Here is a 19689-nt window from a genome sequence, read left to right on the forward strand (position 1 = left end):
AGTCTCTCGCACTTTAGTTTACCAGTGCCTCCCGCTTAGTGACGGTCGCGCATGAATTCTTTGTAAGGAATTTCATTGTTTTTCGGCCTTTTTGGGTTTTGAACGTAAAAGTAATTATTATATATCCCGCCATGGGTTCCAAAAAAGTCAGTGGTAAGGTTCAACCTAAAAAACACATGTGAGGATGACCATTGAGCAAAAGGATGACCATTGAGCAAAAACAAGAGATCATTCGTAAACATGAAAATGGTACACGGGTTGTTAAACTAGCTAGGCAGTAAAACAAATCTGTCAACGATATACACTGTAATTGCCAAGAAAAAGGACATTATGAGTACTAAAGTGGCAAAAGGCATATCAACAATCACGAAACAAACAACACAAACACTTGAGGATGTTGAATTGTTATTAATTTGGATACACAACAAGGAGTTAGCAGGTGATAGCATTTCAGAGGCCATCATTTGTGAAAAAGCATGGCTATTGCTTGAAGTCCTATTAAAGAAAACTCCTGGAACAAGTGATTGCAGATTAGAAAGAGTTTAAGGTGAGTTTAAGGGGATGGTTTGCGAAATTTAGAAATAGAAGTGGCATTCACAGTGTTGTGAGAGTTGTGAGTGTTGTGTGTTGTGAGTTGATGGAGGAACACAGCGAAGAACTGACCACAGAATAACTCCTAGCCCTTCACAAGAAGCAACGAGAGGCAGCTGAGGAAATTTCTTCATGGAAGGAGGAGGCAGTACAAAATGCCCCTTCTCCAACAATTAAGAAGTGGTGTAGACTTTGGGAAAAAATGCAAACTTTTGTTGAAACAACTCACCCGGAGCAAGCTGTAGTAGGCCGTTGCCTTAGCTTCTTTAATGATACTATGATGCCTCACTGCAGACAAATGTTACACCATAGGGAAAACAAGTCTCTATGGGAAGGTTCTTAGAGAGACAGACAAGCAGTGAGCCACAACCAGGTCCTAGTGGTATGCAGGCAAAATGTAGGACAGAGCATACCCCAGAGAAGTCCTCACTGCCTGATGTTATAATGGAAGGGAACTCCCCTTCCAAACACTAACACCTTGATACCTGGTTGATACCTGGTTGATGGGGTTCTGGGAGTTCTACTCCCCAAGCCCGGCCCGAGGCCAGACTTGACTTGTGAGAGCTTGGTCTACTAGGCTGTTGCTTGGAGCAACCCGCAGGCCCACATACCCACCACAGCCCGGTTGGTCCTGCACTCCTTGGAGTTGTACATACTGATCTGGGGCTCTGACAGCTGAGCGATTCATAGTCCTGAGGTTCCAGGTTTGATTCCCGGTGGAGGCGGAAACAAATGGGCAGAGTTTCTTTCACCCTGATGCCCCTGTTACCTAGCAGTAAATAGGTACCTGGGAGTTAGACAGCTGCTACGGGCTGTTTCCTGGGGGTGTGTAACAAAAAGGATGCCTGATCAAGAACCGGGCAGCGGGGACGCAAAGCCCCGAAATCATCTCAAGATAAGATACTATAGTATTAAATATTTGGGTGAATTAGGTATGAAATTTATTTTGAAGTTAATATTTTTGGGAGTGTGGAACGGATTACTTTCAATTTACATTATTTGTCATGGAAAAATTTGTTTCGGAGTGCGAATTTTTTACTTACTGAACCGTCTCTGGGAACGGATTAAATTTGTAAGCTGAGGTACCACTGTATATGCATATAAATAGTACTGTCCATGTTTATGTATATAGACAAAAATACTTCAGTACCTGTAGATGCAAATGTACATTTCCATGCACATGTGAGCAGGAACATTTTTTTTATAGGTGAATGTTTAGGCACACTGTGTCAATGGTGTGAATGTTTTGGTGCATGCTGTGTGTGAATGTTTATGGGCAACTTGTTATAAGCCTAATTAAGCACAAAACTGTAAAATATGTATATACATTGATAAAATATGGCTAAAAGTAAAAACAGGAAAAAAAATATACTCACCAATATTGTCAATATTTTGGTGAGCACAGGTTGTGTGTGCACCAACAAGCGACCTTAATGAGGTGAAATCACTCATTGAACTCACCCAGTGAATGGCCTCCCTCACTCCATTCCCATCTACATGGGTAAAACACATGCACAAAGTTTTATAAGAATAGACAAATAAAGATAACAAAAAAAAAATATGCAAATAAAATCTACACAACATACAGTATTGACTAAAACAAGAATAATGGAAGTCAACTCATTTATATCCGCAAGTCTTGTGACAGCAAAACACTACACTGAATTAGAGACATGCACACTTGAAGTACTGTACAGTATTTATAAATGGTTTTGATTTATCAACGAAAATTCTATCTCTACTCCTCATTTGCCTCTTTCATAAAATTCTACTTCGAGTCTCAAGTGTACATTTCCTCTAATCTTTCCACTAGCAGCGTCTACTCGGATATCTAAAGATGTTCATGCTATGAATGCACAGTAATTACAGTATATCTAGGGCATATACAGTCTTTTCCCTCTCGTAACTTCAACTATACTCATTAAAATCCTCCTCCTCATCATATTTATGACTCATTGTGTTCGTTCCAAGCAATTTTCATTCACATTTCTCACAAATTATTTCTTTATCCAACAAATCTTTCTCATACCTTTACCCTACAACTAATTGTCTTACTTTGTACAAGTTACTATTTTACATTCCCCACCCTTTTAATAAACACAAACTTGAAATTTATAAGTTTAATATATATACAAAAAACATAACACATTAATAAACCAGCCTTGAATGTAATGAAACGCCATTTTCTGGGTGGGACCCAGAGGCTCCCTGGAGCTTACTAGGTTGATATGCTAATGTCAGACTTTGGCATCAGTCATGTGTATGGAGTTCTGTGGGCCTACCGGGCACCACGAGCCAGAACCTGGTCACCTCAGAGAGGCAAGGGGAGCAATGGCCTATAGAAACCCCCGTTTGGGTGGAAGCATTCTATGTCTGCCATCGACCAGGTCAGGCACCCAGAAAGGTAAGCATCCCAAAAAAAGCCCTATTCTGGTGAAAATATTGCTACCAAAAGCCGAACAAGTGGATAGAACTCCCCCTAAAAGAAACGAGCAAACGAGCATGACGTCACACATCACCACGCCGCTGTCTGTGCAGCTCCCCCCTCCTTGGGAGGGGGAAGGGGGAGCCCCAGACCCTCCACGCCAGCTATCCACCCGTCAGTTCTGAGGCTGGATGTCAAAACACGCGAAAAAATGCCGATCGGAGGGTTGGAGGGATAGCGAGGAGCCTCCGGGTCCCACCCAGAAAATGGCATTTCATTACATTCAACGTTGGTTTTTTGGGGGAGAGCCCCTTTGGCTCCCCGGACCTAACTACCCACAGAGGAAAAACCATAGGGACTTATCCAGGAGGTGGTCGCCACTCACTCCTATACTCGAAGTCGAGACAATTGGCTGCAACCGCTGACCCAAAGCAACACAGGTCCGATAGGGCCCAGGGACGTACACTAGATAAGGAGCAGCCAGGACCCTGTTCGACTGCCAAAAGCCCCGTGCCCGAAAGTCAGCCCAAGACATGTTGCCAAAGACAGCAACAAGAGCAGCGAACTTACGAACGTCATGGGCACGGGGAAAGACCGCAGGCTGGCTAGCCTGAACAATTCTGCAGATGACCTGGGAGACCCGCACTCGCGAACAAGGAAATAGGATCAACCCAAAGCGTGTCCTCAGACACAGAAGCCGTGGCGCGCAAATAACGGCAGAGGGCCGCAATCGGACACAAAACATGATGCACCCAAGGACCCTTACGGAAAGCAGCAGTCTCATTCCTTACCAGAAAGGAAGGAGACGCCTGCAGAAGAACAAAGTGATCGCCATGACCGAAGGAGCAGAAACCCCTGTGCCGAAGGAGAGCATGAAGCTCACTGACCTGACCCCCAAAGGCCTATGCTAACAGGAAAAGAGCCGTCGAGAACCAAACCTGAACTGAAGGGGCCACAACAAATCGTGGAGAAGAGAGAAAAGAGAGCACACACTCCAACGACCAGGACGGCTCAGGTGGCGCATGAGCAGGCCGCAAGTGAAACAATGCACGAGACAGCTTGCAAAACAGCGCAAACTGTTACAGCAAGACTGAAAGCAAGCTGAAGCGGCTCCGCCAGCGCTGCAAGATACGAGGCAACAGTATGTGGCAAGATGACGGCCCTCAACCACCACAAGGGAAGGACAAGACCAATCCAAGAAATGCAGCAACCTAAGAAGGGACAGAAGAAAGAAGGAAGGACCACCAAAAAAACAGCGTTGAATGTAATGAAATGCCATTTTCTGGGTGAGCCCCGGAGGCTCCCTGGAGCTTATCGGGCTAATGTATGTTATATTAGACCGGGACATTAGCTAAGGAGTTCAGACCTACCCAGAACCAGCGCCAGAACCTGGCCCCTTCAGAGAGGTTTCAGGGAGTAATGACCCTGGAAAAAACCCTTGTGGTTGGGGTTTTCCTTATCTGCCATTGACCGGGGTTAGCCACCCAGAAAGGTAGGCATAATAAAACAAACCCCACATGATAAAAAACTAAAACATAAAACTGAACAGAGAGGTAGAAACTCCCTACAATTCCAAGGAAACAAGCAAACATCACACTTTACTGCCGCACCGATCGTCCACGCAGTCCTCCCCGCCCCGAGAGGGGAAGGTGGGAGCCCCGGACCTCACCACGCCGGCTGCCTAGCATCAGTTCGGAAGCTAAGCTTCAACCAACGCAAAAAAAAACGCCGACTGGTGGGAGGGAGGGAGGGTTGCCAGGGAGCCTCCAGGGCTCACCCAGAAAATGGCGTTTCATTACATTCAACGCTGGTTTTCTGTGGGGTGCCCCTACGGCTCCCTGGAGCTTCATACCCAAAGAGAAGGAAAAGAAAAGGCTGACCCGGGAGGCGACCGACACAAACTCCACAACGCGAAGCCGAGACAATAGGCTGCAACCTGCGACCCAAGGCAACAAGAACGCACAGGAGCAGACACGCACATAAAGAATGGGCGGCCAGGAACCTGTGCGACACTCAAATCCTTGCGCCTGAAATGAGCCCTAGACGTCACCAACACAGCAGCGAAAGCTGTAAACGCCCGAATAGCACGGCGGCAAGGATAGACCGCAGGCTGGAAGACTTAAAAACTCTGCGGACGACCTGGGAGACCCGAGCCCTGAAACAGGGAACGAGGGGAACCAGATCAACCCAAAACGCATCCCCAGACACGGTATGCAGGTACCAGTAATCCAGTAATGGCAAAGAGGCGCAACCGGACAACACAGGACGCACCCCCAGCCGAACCAATTAAGCATCAATAATCCAAGGACCCCTCCGGAAACCAGCCGTCTCGACCGTCACCAGAAGGACTGAGAAAGGCTGCAAACTTACAAACCTACCACCAGTACTAAAGAGCAGAAACCTCTGCACAAGAAGAGCCGGAAGCTCTTCTTGTGCAGAGGTTTCCCCAAGGCGAACAAGGGAGACAGAACACCCTAGCACACAAAGCACAGCCGAAAGTCAAGCAGTAAATGGCCTAGCAGAGACAGAACCCAAGGAACTTGTGGAAGGCGGCCTCCAAGCTTCCCTAGGACAGGGCACCTAGGGAAGGAAACCCTAGGTGCATGCAACCCGAGTTTTGGAGAATCACTCCCAGCTCACGCACCACCTAGCAGACAGTCACCACACACTAGGTACAGTGCTGAAACAACCATCAGAGCCGGTGCACACGACCTTTGCCTCTAGCATCACCCTTAGAACTGACGGGTGAAAAGCCGGCGTGGAGGGTCTGGGGCTCCTCCTTCCCCCTCCCGGGAAGGGGGGAACTGTGCAGACAGTGGCGCGGTAACGTGTGACGTCATGCTCATTTGCTCATTTCTTTTAGGAGAGTTCTATCCACTTGTTCAACTTTTGGTAGCAATATTTTCACCAGAAAAGGGGTTTGTTATGGATACTTACCTTTCTGGGTGCCTGACCTGGTCGATGGCAGACATAGAATGCTTCTAACCACACGGGGTCTTCTATAGGCCATTGCTCCCTATGCCTCTCTAAGGGGGGGGCCAGGTTCTGGCTCGCAGTCCCCGGTAGGCCCACAGAACTCCATACACATGACTGATGCCAAAGTCTGACATTAGCATATCAGCCTAGTAAGCTCCAGAGAGCTGAAGGGGCTCCCCCCAGAAAAACCTGATTTGCCTATTCAAAATTGAATTTCTCAGCCAAGAGGCATACTACAGGTATTTCTACACTGCTCATCCTTTGATCAGCTTCTCCTTTTTCACTGTTCTCTTTATCAAATATAATAGTCGAGAATGTGTCCTATCCATAGCCATCCAAGTACAGGTATCACTTTAAACTTTCCACTTAACTCATTTATCTCACCATTTACACTTACAACTAGTGTACTGTACATTTTGAAGTTTTTACAAAACACATTAATACTGTATCTCCATTTGTAAATTTTCACACACATCTCTCCATTTACACTTGCAATTGTTCACACACCTCACATCTACTTGCACTTACAACACTCTGGTCTTCCATATAATGTACATTAATTCTTGATCTCTCATTATATATCACAAAATATTTTAAAATGTTGCATGATACATCAAAAATATAAAAGATTTGGAAAACACTTAAAATTGGAACAAGTACAATACAACCATGAACTCTTAATAATTGTTTTTACATTTTTTCACAGGGCTAAGAGGATATTGCAGTTATTTTCAAGGGTATCATAATAAAGCACTGCTAAGAAAACAAACATACATGTACATAGCCATGTGTGTATATTCATGCATATATGGAAATCTAGTGTAGGATATAATTCCATTAATCATACTGTACCTGCATCAATAGTCACATGTATTCATATAGTATATATTTGTGTAAACATGTGTTTACCTTCGTGTGTGTGTAATTACCTAAGTGTAATTACAGGACGAGAGCTACACTCGTGGTGTTCCGTCTTCCCAATGCAGGTACTCTTTTCAAATAATGCTTTGAAACTACTGACAGATTTAGCCTCCACCACCTTCTCACTTAACTTGTTGTGTGCTAACCTAAATGTGCTTCAAAGAAACAAGCTCGGCTCCCACGAGGTTTTGCCTCTCAACTATCAATTACCTTATGTGCATCATCCTCAACCCCATGGATTTTGTCAATTGGTATTTACATTTTAATTCATGTACTGTATAACGCTTGCCTCCAGTACATCATCAAGGAAATTTAACCAACTTGCTACACTCACAAAAGTAATACCGTCTCACACACCCATATCTCTAACTCCCTAGGTGGGCTACGATTATTTTTCTTGGGATCCTTTGCATCTTTTTTTACAGGGATGCATGTCAGGATTCTGGACTTGAGTTAGTACATCTGTTCCCTTCATGGAATCCAGTACAGGTATTAATACAGTATAGTGCTTGATCGACTGTTTTCCAGTTCTCTGATTTCTTTCATTTTCAGCAATACATAATAATAGTAGCAACTTGCTCAGAGTGCCAGACATAGAATCCATGTCAAGCTCTTGTCGTAGATTGCTTTCTTACTCATACAGAGCTCTTTCAGGCTCGCGCGCTCGCTCTCTCTCTCAGGCTCGCGCGCGCGCTCTCTCTCTCTCTCTCAGGCTCGCGCGCGCTCTCTCTCTCTCTCTCTCTCTCTCTCTCTCTCTCTCTCTCTCTCTCTCTCTCTCAGGCTCGCACGCTCTCTCTCTCTCTCTCTCTCTCTCTCTCTCTCTCTCTCTCTCTCTCTCTCTCTCTCTCTCTCTCTCTCTCTCTCTCTCTCTCCCAATATTGCCCATCAATCCTCAATTTTAAACATCTGACATCTTTCAATTATTTTTTACAGACTTCCTAGTTGTTACTTGTGCAGCAGTTAAGTGTTCTCTCTCAAACTGATTACTTGGTCTCTAATTACCAATTATATTTGTGTAATAGCTTTGGCTGATCTTTTACTTTATCATGCAACAGGGAGCATCATGAGGTAAGGTTAGGTAATTATCAGGAGAAAGCACCAACCCATTATGACTATATAGCACTTGGAAGGGATAAGGGAATAAAGATTTTGGATAGGACGAAAGAAAGAAATGGTGCCCAATCACTTGGGACAGTTGGGGGATTGAACGCCGACTTGCAAGAAGTGAGACCGTAGCTCGACCATCCAGTCCAAGTGGTTGGGTGAGCATCATGAGGATATAGTAGCTGTAAGTACTTGCCACCTTATCAGATCTAGTACTTGGCTGGTTAATCTTCACTCATAAGTTCTTTAGCATGCTAATTGAAGAACTTCTCTAATATATATATAAGCTTCACTCTCAATGTTTACTTTTCACCATTGGTAAAGCAAGCTTTCTACTATTTTTTGGAACAGTAGCTGAAGTTTCCCATTCTTTACTGGTTCAAGCCTCTTTATCTATGGCTACAGACATTCACTCTATTATGTTTATGATGCCTCCAATGTTCTTGTCTAATTCCACATTTGGTCTCCTGACATTTGCAGGTGGCATCCAATGGGATTGCTATGATTAATCTTTGTTACTGCTATCCTCATTGAAGAGCCTGTAAACTCGGGACAATTTGCTAATCCTAGCTCTTCAAAAATGTTCTTACTTGATCAAAATGTATATGTGAGCATATAGTACATGCATGATCATATGTGCAAATAAGCATGTGTGATGCTAAGTGAATGAGCATAAATAAGTGTGCAGTCGTGTAACTGCATATACTGCAGCAAGGGTATGCATGCAAGTGTACATTTTCTGTAATTACCTATGTGTAGTTACAGGATGAGAACTACATAGTATGTTAGACGATGTGCACAAGAGAAAGAATGAAAGGAAACTTGCACACATACATGTACATGAGCATACAGGGTATCAAGTGCCCTCTTGTGAGTTGATAAAAAAACATTATGGTGGCAGAAGAGTCTGTGGAAAACAGGATGGAAACATGTTTCTAATTAAAATAAGGCAAGACAGCATGATAAAAGGAGAAAGTCTCCCAAGTTTTTGAGTGTGAAAGCTAAATAAATGAAACAATCTCTTACAAAAAAACCAGCGTTGAATGTAATGAAACGCCATTTTCTGGGCGAGTCCCGGACTCTGCCCGGAGCTATCCAGGCTGAGTGGATATGTATAACTTTCTGGCATCAAAGCGCTTGGAGTTCTTGCTTACTGGGGACCATGAGCCAGAACCTGGCCCCCTCAGAGGTGCACGAGGAGCAATGACCTATAGAACCCCCCCCCCCCCCCCCCGCAAGCACAACTAGGTGAGGACCCCACCAAAAAGCTAGAACCAGCACCTGGCCGACAGAGTCGTCAGACAGTACAATCTCACCTGCAGAACAGAAACACCATCGTGTCATGACACAGCTGAGCTGTGCAATGTAACAGGAGCATCCCAAGTGGAGAATGTCCAGAGGTGCATGCCCAGTAGGAGAAGACGAGGTGCATGCAGTACAGAGGCGAAGGCAGCGCCACTCGGAGCCGCCCCACACTCACAAGCTGAGAAAAGAACTGGAAGATCACCCCACACAAAATCGAGAACACCCCAAGTATCCAGAGAGTTATGACCAGAGATAAGAGGAGTGAGAACAGCATAAAATCCGCGAGAAAGACGACGGAACACCAACTCGCGTGTACACCGCCCAAAACAACCCCTCCCCCAGACCCTGCGCTTGAGGACCAAACCGCACACCTGTCTTCGGGGGAGGGCGCCAGCAAGGCATACGGAACAAATAATAGGAATGGTAAGACAGGAAGGAGACACAATGTGAAGACTAAATAATGCAAAAACAGAAACAAAAGAAGAAAAGAAGCACGGAAGAGGACCAACGAGTCCGAGAAAAGACTAGAGGGAAACCTCACCGGAAGTGAGGGTCTGGAGCTCCCCCCTTCCCCCTCCCTGGGAGGGCAGGGGGGGGGGTTGTGCAGACAGCAGCGTGGCGACGTGATGACGTCATGCTAGTTTGATAATTTTGTTCAGGGAGTTCTGTCCAGTCGTTCGGCTTTTGGTAGCAATATTTTCACCAGAATAGGGGTTTGTTTTGGGGCACCCAATTTTCTTGGTGCCTATCCCGGTCAGTGGCAGACACAGAATGCTCCCAACCACAGGGGGTTTCAATAGGCCATTGCTCCTTGTGCCTCTCTGAGGGGGCCAGGTTCTGGCTCGTGGTCCCCGGTAGGCAAGAACTCCAAGCACTTTGACTGATGCCAGAAAGTTATACATACTGTATCCATTCAGCCTGGATAGCTCCGGGAGCCGATGGGGCACCCCCAGAAAAGGGATGTTGGAAAGAGCTGGATATTTGTGTGTGGGCAGGTTTTGAAGGATATATACTGTAATATGGTCTGTTCTGGAGGAGCACTACTAACAAAATACAGACCTGTGAGTGAACACAGGTGCAATAAATTCCATTTTGATAATGCTGAAAAATGAGAATAAAGACTTGGGTATGGACTGGGAATAAAGGAGTATGAAGGGTGGGGGTGTAACTACTTATGTGTAGTTACAGGATGAAAGCTATACTTGTAGTGTCCTGTCTTACCTATACAGTAATCCCTGTAATATGACACTGAAAATATTGATGGTTTTGGCATCCACAACCTGCCGACTTAAACTGTTCCAACCATCTACAACTCTGTTCACAGAAAGAGAACGTTTGTATATTTTTAGGCACCTTTGTTTCCCTACTTTGAATCTTTAGCCTTTTGTTCTTGTAGTTTGCAGATTTCACAAATTTTTCCTTGTCCACTATGCAAATTCCTGTCACTATTTTGTATACGGTGATCACATGACCTCCTTTCCTTCTATCTTCAAGCTTTTTCACACTTATTACCTATCTGTAGTTACGTGCTCATAGTGTTCCGTGTATATAAGTGCGTGTGTGCACATGTCCGAGTATACTGTACTTGGGCATGCTCGTGTTCACATGCATAATCATGACTTCACATAAGAGTATTTTTCATGCACTGTGAAGTGTCTACAACATTCTTACCTCAAGATGTTTGTCAGTGAGGTAGAGGAAGAAAGTCATGAATGAAGCATAAAAAAAGTTATGTCGAATATCATTAATTACTATCATCCAGGGACAGTCAGCAATGAGCGTTACAAACTCCAAGGGACCTGCAATGTCACAAAAATATCTGAGAACTCTCAATACCATACATACATATACACACATATTCATACATGCACACACAAATACTGTACAGTAATTATATACATACATACACACATACACAAATACAGTAATATTTGTGTGTGTATGTATGCTCACCTCTCATTATATCTTGGTAATGCAGTGGTACCTTGGTGTACAACTGCCCTAGAGTACATTTTTTTTTGGTATACGAAGTCAAATTCATCGTAAAATTTGAATTGGCATACGACATTTTCCTTGGAATACAATGTCTGATGATACATGTTTGGGTCGAACGAGAGCATGATGCTGGGGCAAGGGGCGATTGTTTACCAGTGTATCCCGCCTACCTGCTCAGTGATGATTGCGCTTGAATTCTTTGTAAAGAATTTCATTTTTTGTGTGCTTTTTTTGGTTTCTGAACATAAAAGTTCTTACTATATATCATGCTATGGGTCCCATGAAAGTCAGTGGTAAAGTTCAACCTAAGAAAATAGTTGCGAGGATGATGATAGAGGAAAAACAAGAGATCATTCGTAAACACAAAAATGGTATGCGGGTTGTTGATATCCCTTCCTCATTAAGAAAATGTGTGCAGTATGGGAAGAATTGCAAAGTTTTACTGAAAAGTGTCACCCAGATATAGCTGTAACAGGCTATTGAATTAACTTTTTTAATGACTGTGATGTCTCACTACAGACAAGTGTTAAAACATAGGGAAAAACAAGCGTCAATAGACAGGTTTTTAGCGAGTCAAATAAGCAGTGAGCCACAACCAGGTCCTAGTGGTAAGCCTGCAAATGTAAGAGAAAGTACCCCAGAAAAGTCCTCACTGTCTGATAATGTAAGGGAAATCCCCTTCCACACACTAACACCTCTTCTCCCCCCCTCCTCACCGTCTTCCATACTGCCAACAAAAGTCCTCAATAAAAGTAAGATATACATACTGTATTGTAGTACAAAAAACCAGCGTTGAATGTAATGAAATGTAATTTTCTGGGTGAGACCCGGAGGCTCCCCGGAGCTTTACCAGGCTGATATGCTAATGTCAGACTTTGGCATCAGTCATGTGTATGGAGTTCTAGGGCCTACCAGGGACCACGGCCAGAACCTGGCCCCTTCAGAGAAACAAGGGCCTATAGAAACCCCCATGTGGTTGGAAGCATTCTATGTCTGCCATCAACTGGGTCAAACATCCAGAAAGGTAAGCATTCCAAAACAAACCCCTATTCTGGTTAAAATTACTACCAAAAGCTGAACTAGTGGATAGAACTCCCCAACAGAACACAAGCAAACTAGTATGATGTCACACGTCACCGCGCCGCTGTCTGCACAGCTATCCCCCTCCCCGGAAGGGGGAGCCCCAGACCTCTCACACCGGCTATCCACCCATCAGTTCTGAGGCTGGATGTCAAAACACTCAAAAAACCGCCGACCGGGAGGAAGGGAGGGTTGCCCGGGAGCCCCCGGGTCTCACCCAGAAAATGGCGTTTCATTACATTCAACGTTGGTTTTCTGAGGGAAGCCCCGTCGGCTCCCCGGAGCTAACTACCCACAGAGGAAGGTCAAAGGGACGGTCAAAAGAAAAAAAGGGGGGAGCAATGGAGAAGAGCACCCACCTACAGGACGGAACCAACCGACTCAAAGGACAAGGAACCAAGCCCGGGGAGAGACCGACATCCAACAACTCGTACGGCGAGGGGGGAGGAAAAACCCCACTCCACGTAACCACAAGCCCCGCCTAGAGGGTAGAAAGAAAACCCCGCGGGGTTCTACAGGGCCTTAGGCCCCCCCAAATCAGCCCCTCCCCAGCCCCGGGAACCCACACGACAGGCCCCGGGGCCGAGCTGTCCCTCCAAAGCCCCGGCCACACCAGAAAACCAGGGGCAGCCGCAAAAATACCAAGGAAGGGAACCTACTGGCAGACTCTTACAACACGGCTGGAGGAACAGGCTCGAATGCCCCCGTCACTACCCTGGAAGGGGAATTCCCCGAGACCGCTCGAATCTCAAAACCATCGAACCCCGCCCCGACCCCGAACCCACAGAAGGTAAGGAACCGGATGGAGGTAGGAAGGGGGCATCCAGGGGAAAGACAAGGGGGCATGGAAGGAACCGAAGCAACCAACACCCCCATGTCCCAACACCAACCAAAACAGGGCAGCCCCGGGGCTCCCGGGGAGCAAACAAACGAGTGTTGCCACCACCAAAGCTCAACGTGTAACACCCCTGCTGCCTGCACCCGCATAGTCAGCATACAACTGGGTAACCGAGCCACAACGAGCAATAAATTCGCAGGACTCCGGGTCGAAGGTGTCACCGACCCCACAGGCAACAGACGGAGGCAAAACAGAGTCACCCTGAAACAAGGGGTGAGAGCAACCCTCAAACTCGCTGGAAGCGAGGGGGTACCCCGGGGTCATATCTATCGGACCCGTGCACCCAGGGACCAATAGATATGACCCAGGGTCCCGAGCGTTTATTATAATAGGACTCGCGCTCAGGTAATCCCAGGCAGGGTACTGCTAACTGGCGCCCAAAGCTACCAAACAACTTTCTAAGAACTGAACCCCGGGACGTGTACACTCACTGGGACCTAGCAGGGGAAACCACCAGAATAATACTCAGAACACAAGGGACACAGGGGGCAAGAACGAAGGCAGACCTCCCACCAGGCAGATAAACTAAATTAGAAAGAAAACCTCGCAAGAGGTCGGAGTACCCAGGCGGAACAGAGCCGGCCGCCATATAGGTGAAAACAAGCTGCGCAGCATCCTGCGCCCCACCAGTGCAAAACTACCCCTTACCCGAAGGCGAACAAGGGAGACAGAACACCCGAGCACACAAAGGGCGACCGAAAACCAATCAGTAAACAGCCTAGCAGGGGCAGAACCTAAGGAACTTGTGGAAGGTGGCCCCAAGGGCAGTACATATAGGGCACCTAGGGAAGGTAACCCTAGGCACATGTAGCCCAAGTACTGGAGACTCACTCCCGGCTCACACACCACCTAGAAGACAGACACCACACTCTAGGTACAGTGCTGAAACAACTAATGGAGCCGGAGCACACAACCGGTGCCTATAGCATCAGCTGAAGAACTGAAGGGTGGATAGCCGGCGTGAGAGGTCTGGGGCTTCCCGTTCCCCCTCCCGGGAAGGGGGGAGCTGCGCAGACAGCGGCGTGGTGATGTGTGATGTCATACTAGTTTGCTTGTTTTCTGTTGGGGGAGTTCTATCCACTAGTTCAGCTTTTGGTAGCAATTTTAACCAGAATAGGGGTTTGTTTTGTAATGCTTACCTTTCTGGATGCTTGACCTGGTCGATGGCAGACATAGAATGCTTCCAACCACACGGGGGGGGTTTCTATAGGCCATTGCTCCCCTTGCCTCTCTGAGGGGGCCAGGTTCTGGCCGTGGTCCCCGGTAGGCCCTAGAACTCCATACACGACTAATGCCAAAGTCTGACATTAGCATATCAGCCTGGTATAGCTCCGGGGAGCCGACGGGGCTCCCCCCAGAAAGAGTGGTATTCGGTATAAAATGTATTTTTAAGTTAATATTTTTGAGGGGTGTAGAATGGATTAATTTAATTTACATAATTTTAAATGAGAAAATTCTTTTTGGTTTACGAAGTTTTGGTGTACAACCTGTCTCTGGAAACGGATTAGGATCATAAACGAAGGTACCACTGTACAGTACATCATCTTTCATTCACCATTAAATCTCAACTAAAATAGTACAGTACTAGCATGTGATCTGACAACTATAAATATATTCCCATTACACTCATTTTATCTCACATGTATAGTACTTTAACACTGATCTTACCACACACATGTAATCAATTAGTATATTTATGTGAATTCTGATACTTAAATGTATAAATACAATATTCAAACCAAGCAAACAACTAGACGAGACAATGACTTCTCGATGGAAGAACTTGAAACAATATAAAATATTTACTATTAAAAGAAGGGACAATGCAACAAAACATTTAGTAGTGGACTAGCATAATCATAACAGATGGACTGTGTTATCATACTTAAGAATATGAGCATTCTAAGAAAACTACATAATGAATGAAGGAGTGTGAAATTAAATAAAGATGCGAGTGATATGTACATAGAAATAACACAAGGTAATGCAAAGGCTTAAATATGGATATTAAATGTCCCTATCAAAACTGGGCAGACATGCAGGGAATCCTAAATTTGCTGGAGGTTCTATGTGAAATACCATACTGTGGAAGGCAAAACCTGGAAGTCAAAATCTATAATAAGATATGGTTTAGACTTACAGTTCATTACTATAAGAGCCACAGCCAAGAGTGCCAAGACGCACTCAAGGTGTGTAGGAGGTCGCTCCAGCTCCCCAACACACTTCCTGAATCTCCATAAGAGTGCGGACATAACAGGAAAGAAAACTGTTTGAAGTGACACCAGCAGCTTTGTGTACCAGCCAGTCTGGCTGAAAAACTGTCGGGCAAAATACAGAAAATTAATGCTTTCCCGAGATTAAAAATTCTGGCCACATTTTTTTTAATGTGTGTAAATAGGTAATGTATAACATTGTGCATAATAAAATATCTCTACAATTTATCTAATAATGATTACGTAGTAAGCCTATTCTAGAATACTTTAAAATTATATTTATCTTTATTATCGCATCTAAGGTAGAATTCTTCCTTTTTCCAATTAGACTAATCGACGATTCACTCACTGTTATATATGCATCCTTAACACGTCCAAAATTCCGATTAACCCATTCATTTGTATCATCTCTGTGATGAGGAATCATAATGTTGATGAGGTAGTAGTCATGGTGGAGCGAGTAGAGAACTACCACCACCTGGGGAGAGCAGTCATACATCATTCCATCAAACGTGTGCTTTCTTACATAATTACAGTATAGTTTCCGTTCTTGATAATTTTCTGCAATCAGTGTTGGATTGTACATGTCATCATCATCCATGTACCCTATACGGGACTTCAGTACTATATCGTTACTGTGCCTTGATATATGCCCTGTAATATGAATTATAAGAACAGTACTGTAATATGATATATACAAAAATTATACTGTACACTAGTGGAACCTAAAATATCCAGACTCATTATATATATCACATTAACTGTCAAGAGATCTAAGGTACCCATAAAGAGAGTCATAATACAGTACTTCAGGTATAATATTGGTCTTTATAATACAGTGCAAATACAGTGAAACATTTACATACATCATAGAAAAATATAAATTATTTAATAATATTTATCATTAATGCATAAGAATAATGGAAATACATGTATAGTACAGCACTATAGCCAAGACATGACTGACAAGAAAATATTATGCCAAGTTGTCTTGAATTTCAGCAATGTCTTTGAAATTCATGTTCTGTGTTACAGACTGGTGAAAACTCTTCTACTAGTCAAATAGATCCAAACTTTCAAGGGCTCTGTTAGGTTGATGTCTGGATTTTGAGGCTCCACTAAATATACAAAGTACTGTATATAGAATATAATAGATGTACTGTATGAATTATTTCAGTGGATATAATTTATAAGTAAAAACTACACATTTTCTTTTGACATGATAATTACCTTGTCTTCAAAACTGAATACTGTATATGACATGATTACAAATCTGATACACTCAAGGATCTACCATCATTTATCAGAAGGTGCAGGCGTAAAACTCCGTATAGTCTCCATTGCCATCTAGAGAGCCTTGGTGCTGTGCTGTCTTTCATCTGAGGGACCTGTCAGTGAAAGGTCAAGATACTGTATAGTAAACATATTTAATTACAATGCCATTATTATAAAGAAATTGAGTGTAGTAGTGACAAAATACTTTGACAGTGAGGTACAGGATTTAGAAACTGTCTGATTGATGGTACAAGATTATGATACCTTTTCACAAGTAGAAACTAGAATCCAGAAACCATTTTAATAGCAGTTCAGGGATATAGATATCTTTTAGAAAAGTATCAGGCTTATTATACAGTATAGTATTCTTTCATTCTGGATGAAAGGAAAGGATCTAGAAACCATTTTCACTAGCTGGTCATAAGCTCTATATATTGCTACGAGTCAAAAAAATGTATATCTGCTCTGGGCTCAAGCCTTCCCTCTCCCTAAATCTTGGGCTGGAAAATGATAACACTATACCTATTGGATACCAACAAAACTATTGTATAGGATAAAAAATCCCATTAATGAGAAAGCATGCATTTGCTTTATGAATTCAAATAAATCAGTTTAATTATCAATATTTCAATACCAGGTATTTTAGTACATTTTCAATTAAATAAAAAACTTATATTTACCTGAAAAGTATAATATGTGTTGTCTGGATGAATGGTCCTCTTAATGTTAGTAGCATCAAACCCACTGAGGCAATCGTGTTTTCCATCTGAGAAGTACCATCCATTCACTGGTGACTGAAAACACTTTGTTCCTTGGACTGTGATTTGAGTCCAAGGAGTGGGTGCTAGTGGGAAAAAATAATGTGATTCAAGATTGATTACTGGGATTGTCATGGTCTGACAGTTTTAGATTATAATGTAATGTAATTTTCAGTGTACTGTAATACACAAAACTAATAGTGGCAAAATCATCACAATTAGCACCTCCACATAAGTTTAGGTCTAGCCTTTTATGGTATTTCAAAATTGTGTTTTTAATTGTGTTCCAAGAGTACGACTTAATCAAACTAGAGATGCTCTACAAATCAAGGGACCCAGAATGTGGAATGACCTTCCCAACCATGTTAAAGACTGTACCTCCCTCAACCAGTTTAAGATAAAAACGAAGCACTAACTAATAAATTCCCTGTAACCTACCTTACCCCTATATTGTCAACCCATGTCTGTTTTCTTAAACAACGCTGCTTGTCGACCTAATTGTATTTGTGCTGCGTTTTCAGCCATGTTTCCCCCTTTTTTATTTTTATATTCTCTCAACATATTTTATACTCTAATCTCAATTAGTATTAAGTTTTAGTCTTTAGTGTTTTTCCTCCCCAAAACGCTTTGCGTAACAGTGGCTTTAGGCATTGTATGTACTAGCTCTATCTATAAATTCATCAATATTTGTATCACCCCTTGTATGTATGTACTTTACCTGAATAAACATTTGAATTTGAATAGCATGAACATACATTACCTGTAATAGTTGTATGACCCCTTTACTGTATTGCAATACGACACCCTCCCCCCACATTACCTGCAATAGTATCATGACCCTCTCAACACCTGCAGTACCCATTAGTAATATAATCCCCTATTACCCTCAACAATACATTTCACCCCCATTCAGGGCTGTAATTGGGCAGGACATACTTCAGTAAATGACTCACCAATTTCTCCACCAATAAGCACGACTGCAACAACCACCAAAGTGGCCAAAGTCCATGAAGTTAAGAAGATAATCGTACTGGTCCTCTTGGGGGCATTATCTGGCATATCTTGCTGACAACGTTGAATGCAGCTCAACTTTGTTTACACTGTCGGCTGACATCTGACACAGCTGGGCGGCGGCGGCGACGGCGGCCCAGCTAGCAAACGCTTCCTGGCGCTCCTAACATATATATATATATTCCCTTCCCGTCATATTAATTTGATATTTACTTAAATAATGCTTATTCTTTCTTTCATAATATTTTTTTCTGAACTGGATGGAAGAATTTTATTGTAATTGCACTATTGTTCCGGATAGATTACTTTAATAGCAAACGTAATCAGCAATCATGAATAGTAACGAATATCCCTGAAATGTTTATTTATTTATATTTTTATTTATATATACAGGAGTTCTTACATTCTTGTACAGCCATTAGCACGCATAGCGTTTTGGACATAGGTCCTTAATCCTATGTCCGTATAATACGACCCGCTGTATGTCTGTGTCGAAGCTGTAGTGTCTTGGGTCGATTAGAACTGCCTACGCCGAGTGCTATATTCTTGACTGGAAATTGTACTGTTGTCTATTCGATAGATTGATTGATAAAGATTAAGCCACCCAAGAGGTGGCACGGGCATGAATAGCCCGTAAGTGGTGGCCCTTTTAAGCCATTACCAGTATCAAGAGCTGATACTGGAGATCTGTGGAGGTGCGACTGCACCCTGCGTGACGGGAGATGTCTCCCGTGGTTGTCTATTCTCATATCGCTTCCTTATATTTGGTGACTACCCCTCACCTTACTCTACTAGGATAGGAGGATGTGAGAACTGTTACCTGTAATTAGGGATAGAATTATAGCTGGTGTAGTTAGTGCTAATTAGTTACGCCATTATGATAATGAGATACTGGAGCGAGTATAAGGATTACTCGCTACAGAACTATCAGTCAGCTCTTTGGGTACTCGACTCACAATCAGGAATCCTGAGTTCGATTCCCGTGTGGGACAGAAATGGTTGCGCACGTTTCCTTTTACTGATGTAGTAATATGTAGTGACAATGGGCTGAAATATTTTATGAGGAAAATTTGTTGATAAATATATATTTTTTTAAGATAACTGCACTGCAAATACACACAACTTAATTAATCTTCC

The 19689-nt window shown here is 43.5% G+C and overlaps 1 protein-coding gene across 1 annotated transcript in view; it reads right to left on the reverse strand.

The window, feature by feature from the left end:
• Nucleotides 1-18678, reverse strand: part of LOC123774005 (protein wntless) — a 49434-nt gene extending 30756 nt beyond the window's left edge. The window contains exons 1-6 of the mRNA XM_045768063.2: nucleotides 18495-18678; nucleotides 17464-17627; nucleotides 16803-16896; nucleotides 15858-16162; nucleotides 15436-15613; nucleotides 10994-11121 (exon numbers count right to left, since the gene is read on the reverse strand). Of these exons, the coding sequence (XP_045624019.2) occupies nucleotides 10994-11121; nucleotides 15436-15613; nucleotides 15858-16162; nucleotides 16803-16896; nucleotides 17464-17627; nucleotides 18495-18600 (975 nt within the window). The 5' untranslated portion in view covers nucleotides 18601-18678. The remainder of the gene's footprint in view (nucleotides 1-10993; nucleotides 11122-15435; nucleotides 15614-15857; nucleotides 16163-16802; nucleotides 16897-17463; nucleotides 17628-18494) is intronic.
• Between the last annotated feature and the right edge of the window lie 1011 nt (nucleotides 18679-19689).

Source organism: Procambarus clarkii, chromosome 91 (assembly GCF_040958095.1).
Source record: "Procambarus clarkii isolate CNS0578487 chromosome 91, FALCON_Pclarkii_2.0, whole genome shotgun sequence".
In the NCBI taxonomy this organism is placed as follows: Eukaryota; Metazoa; Arthropoda; class Malacostraca; order Decapoda; family Cambaridae; genus Procambarus; species Procambarus clarkii.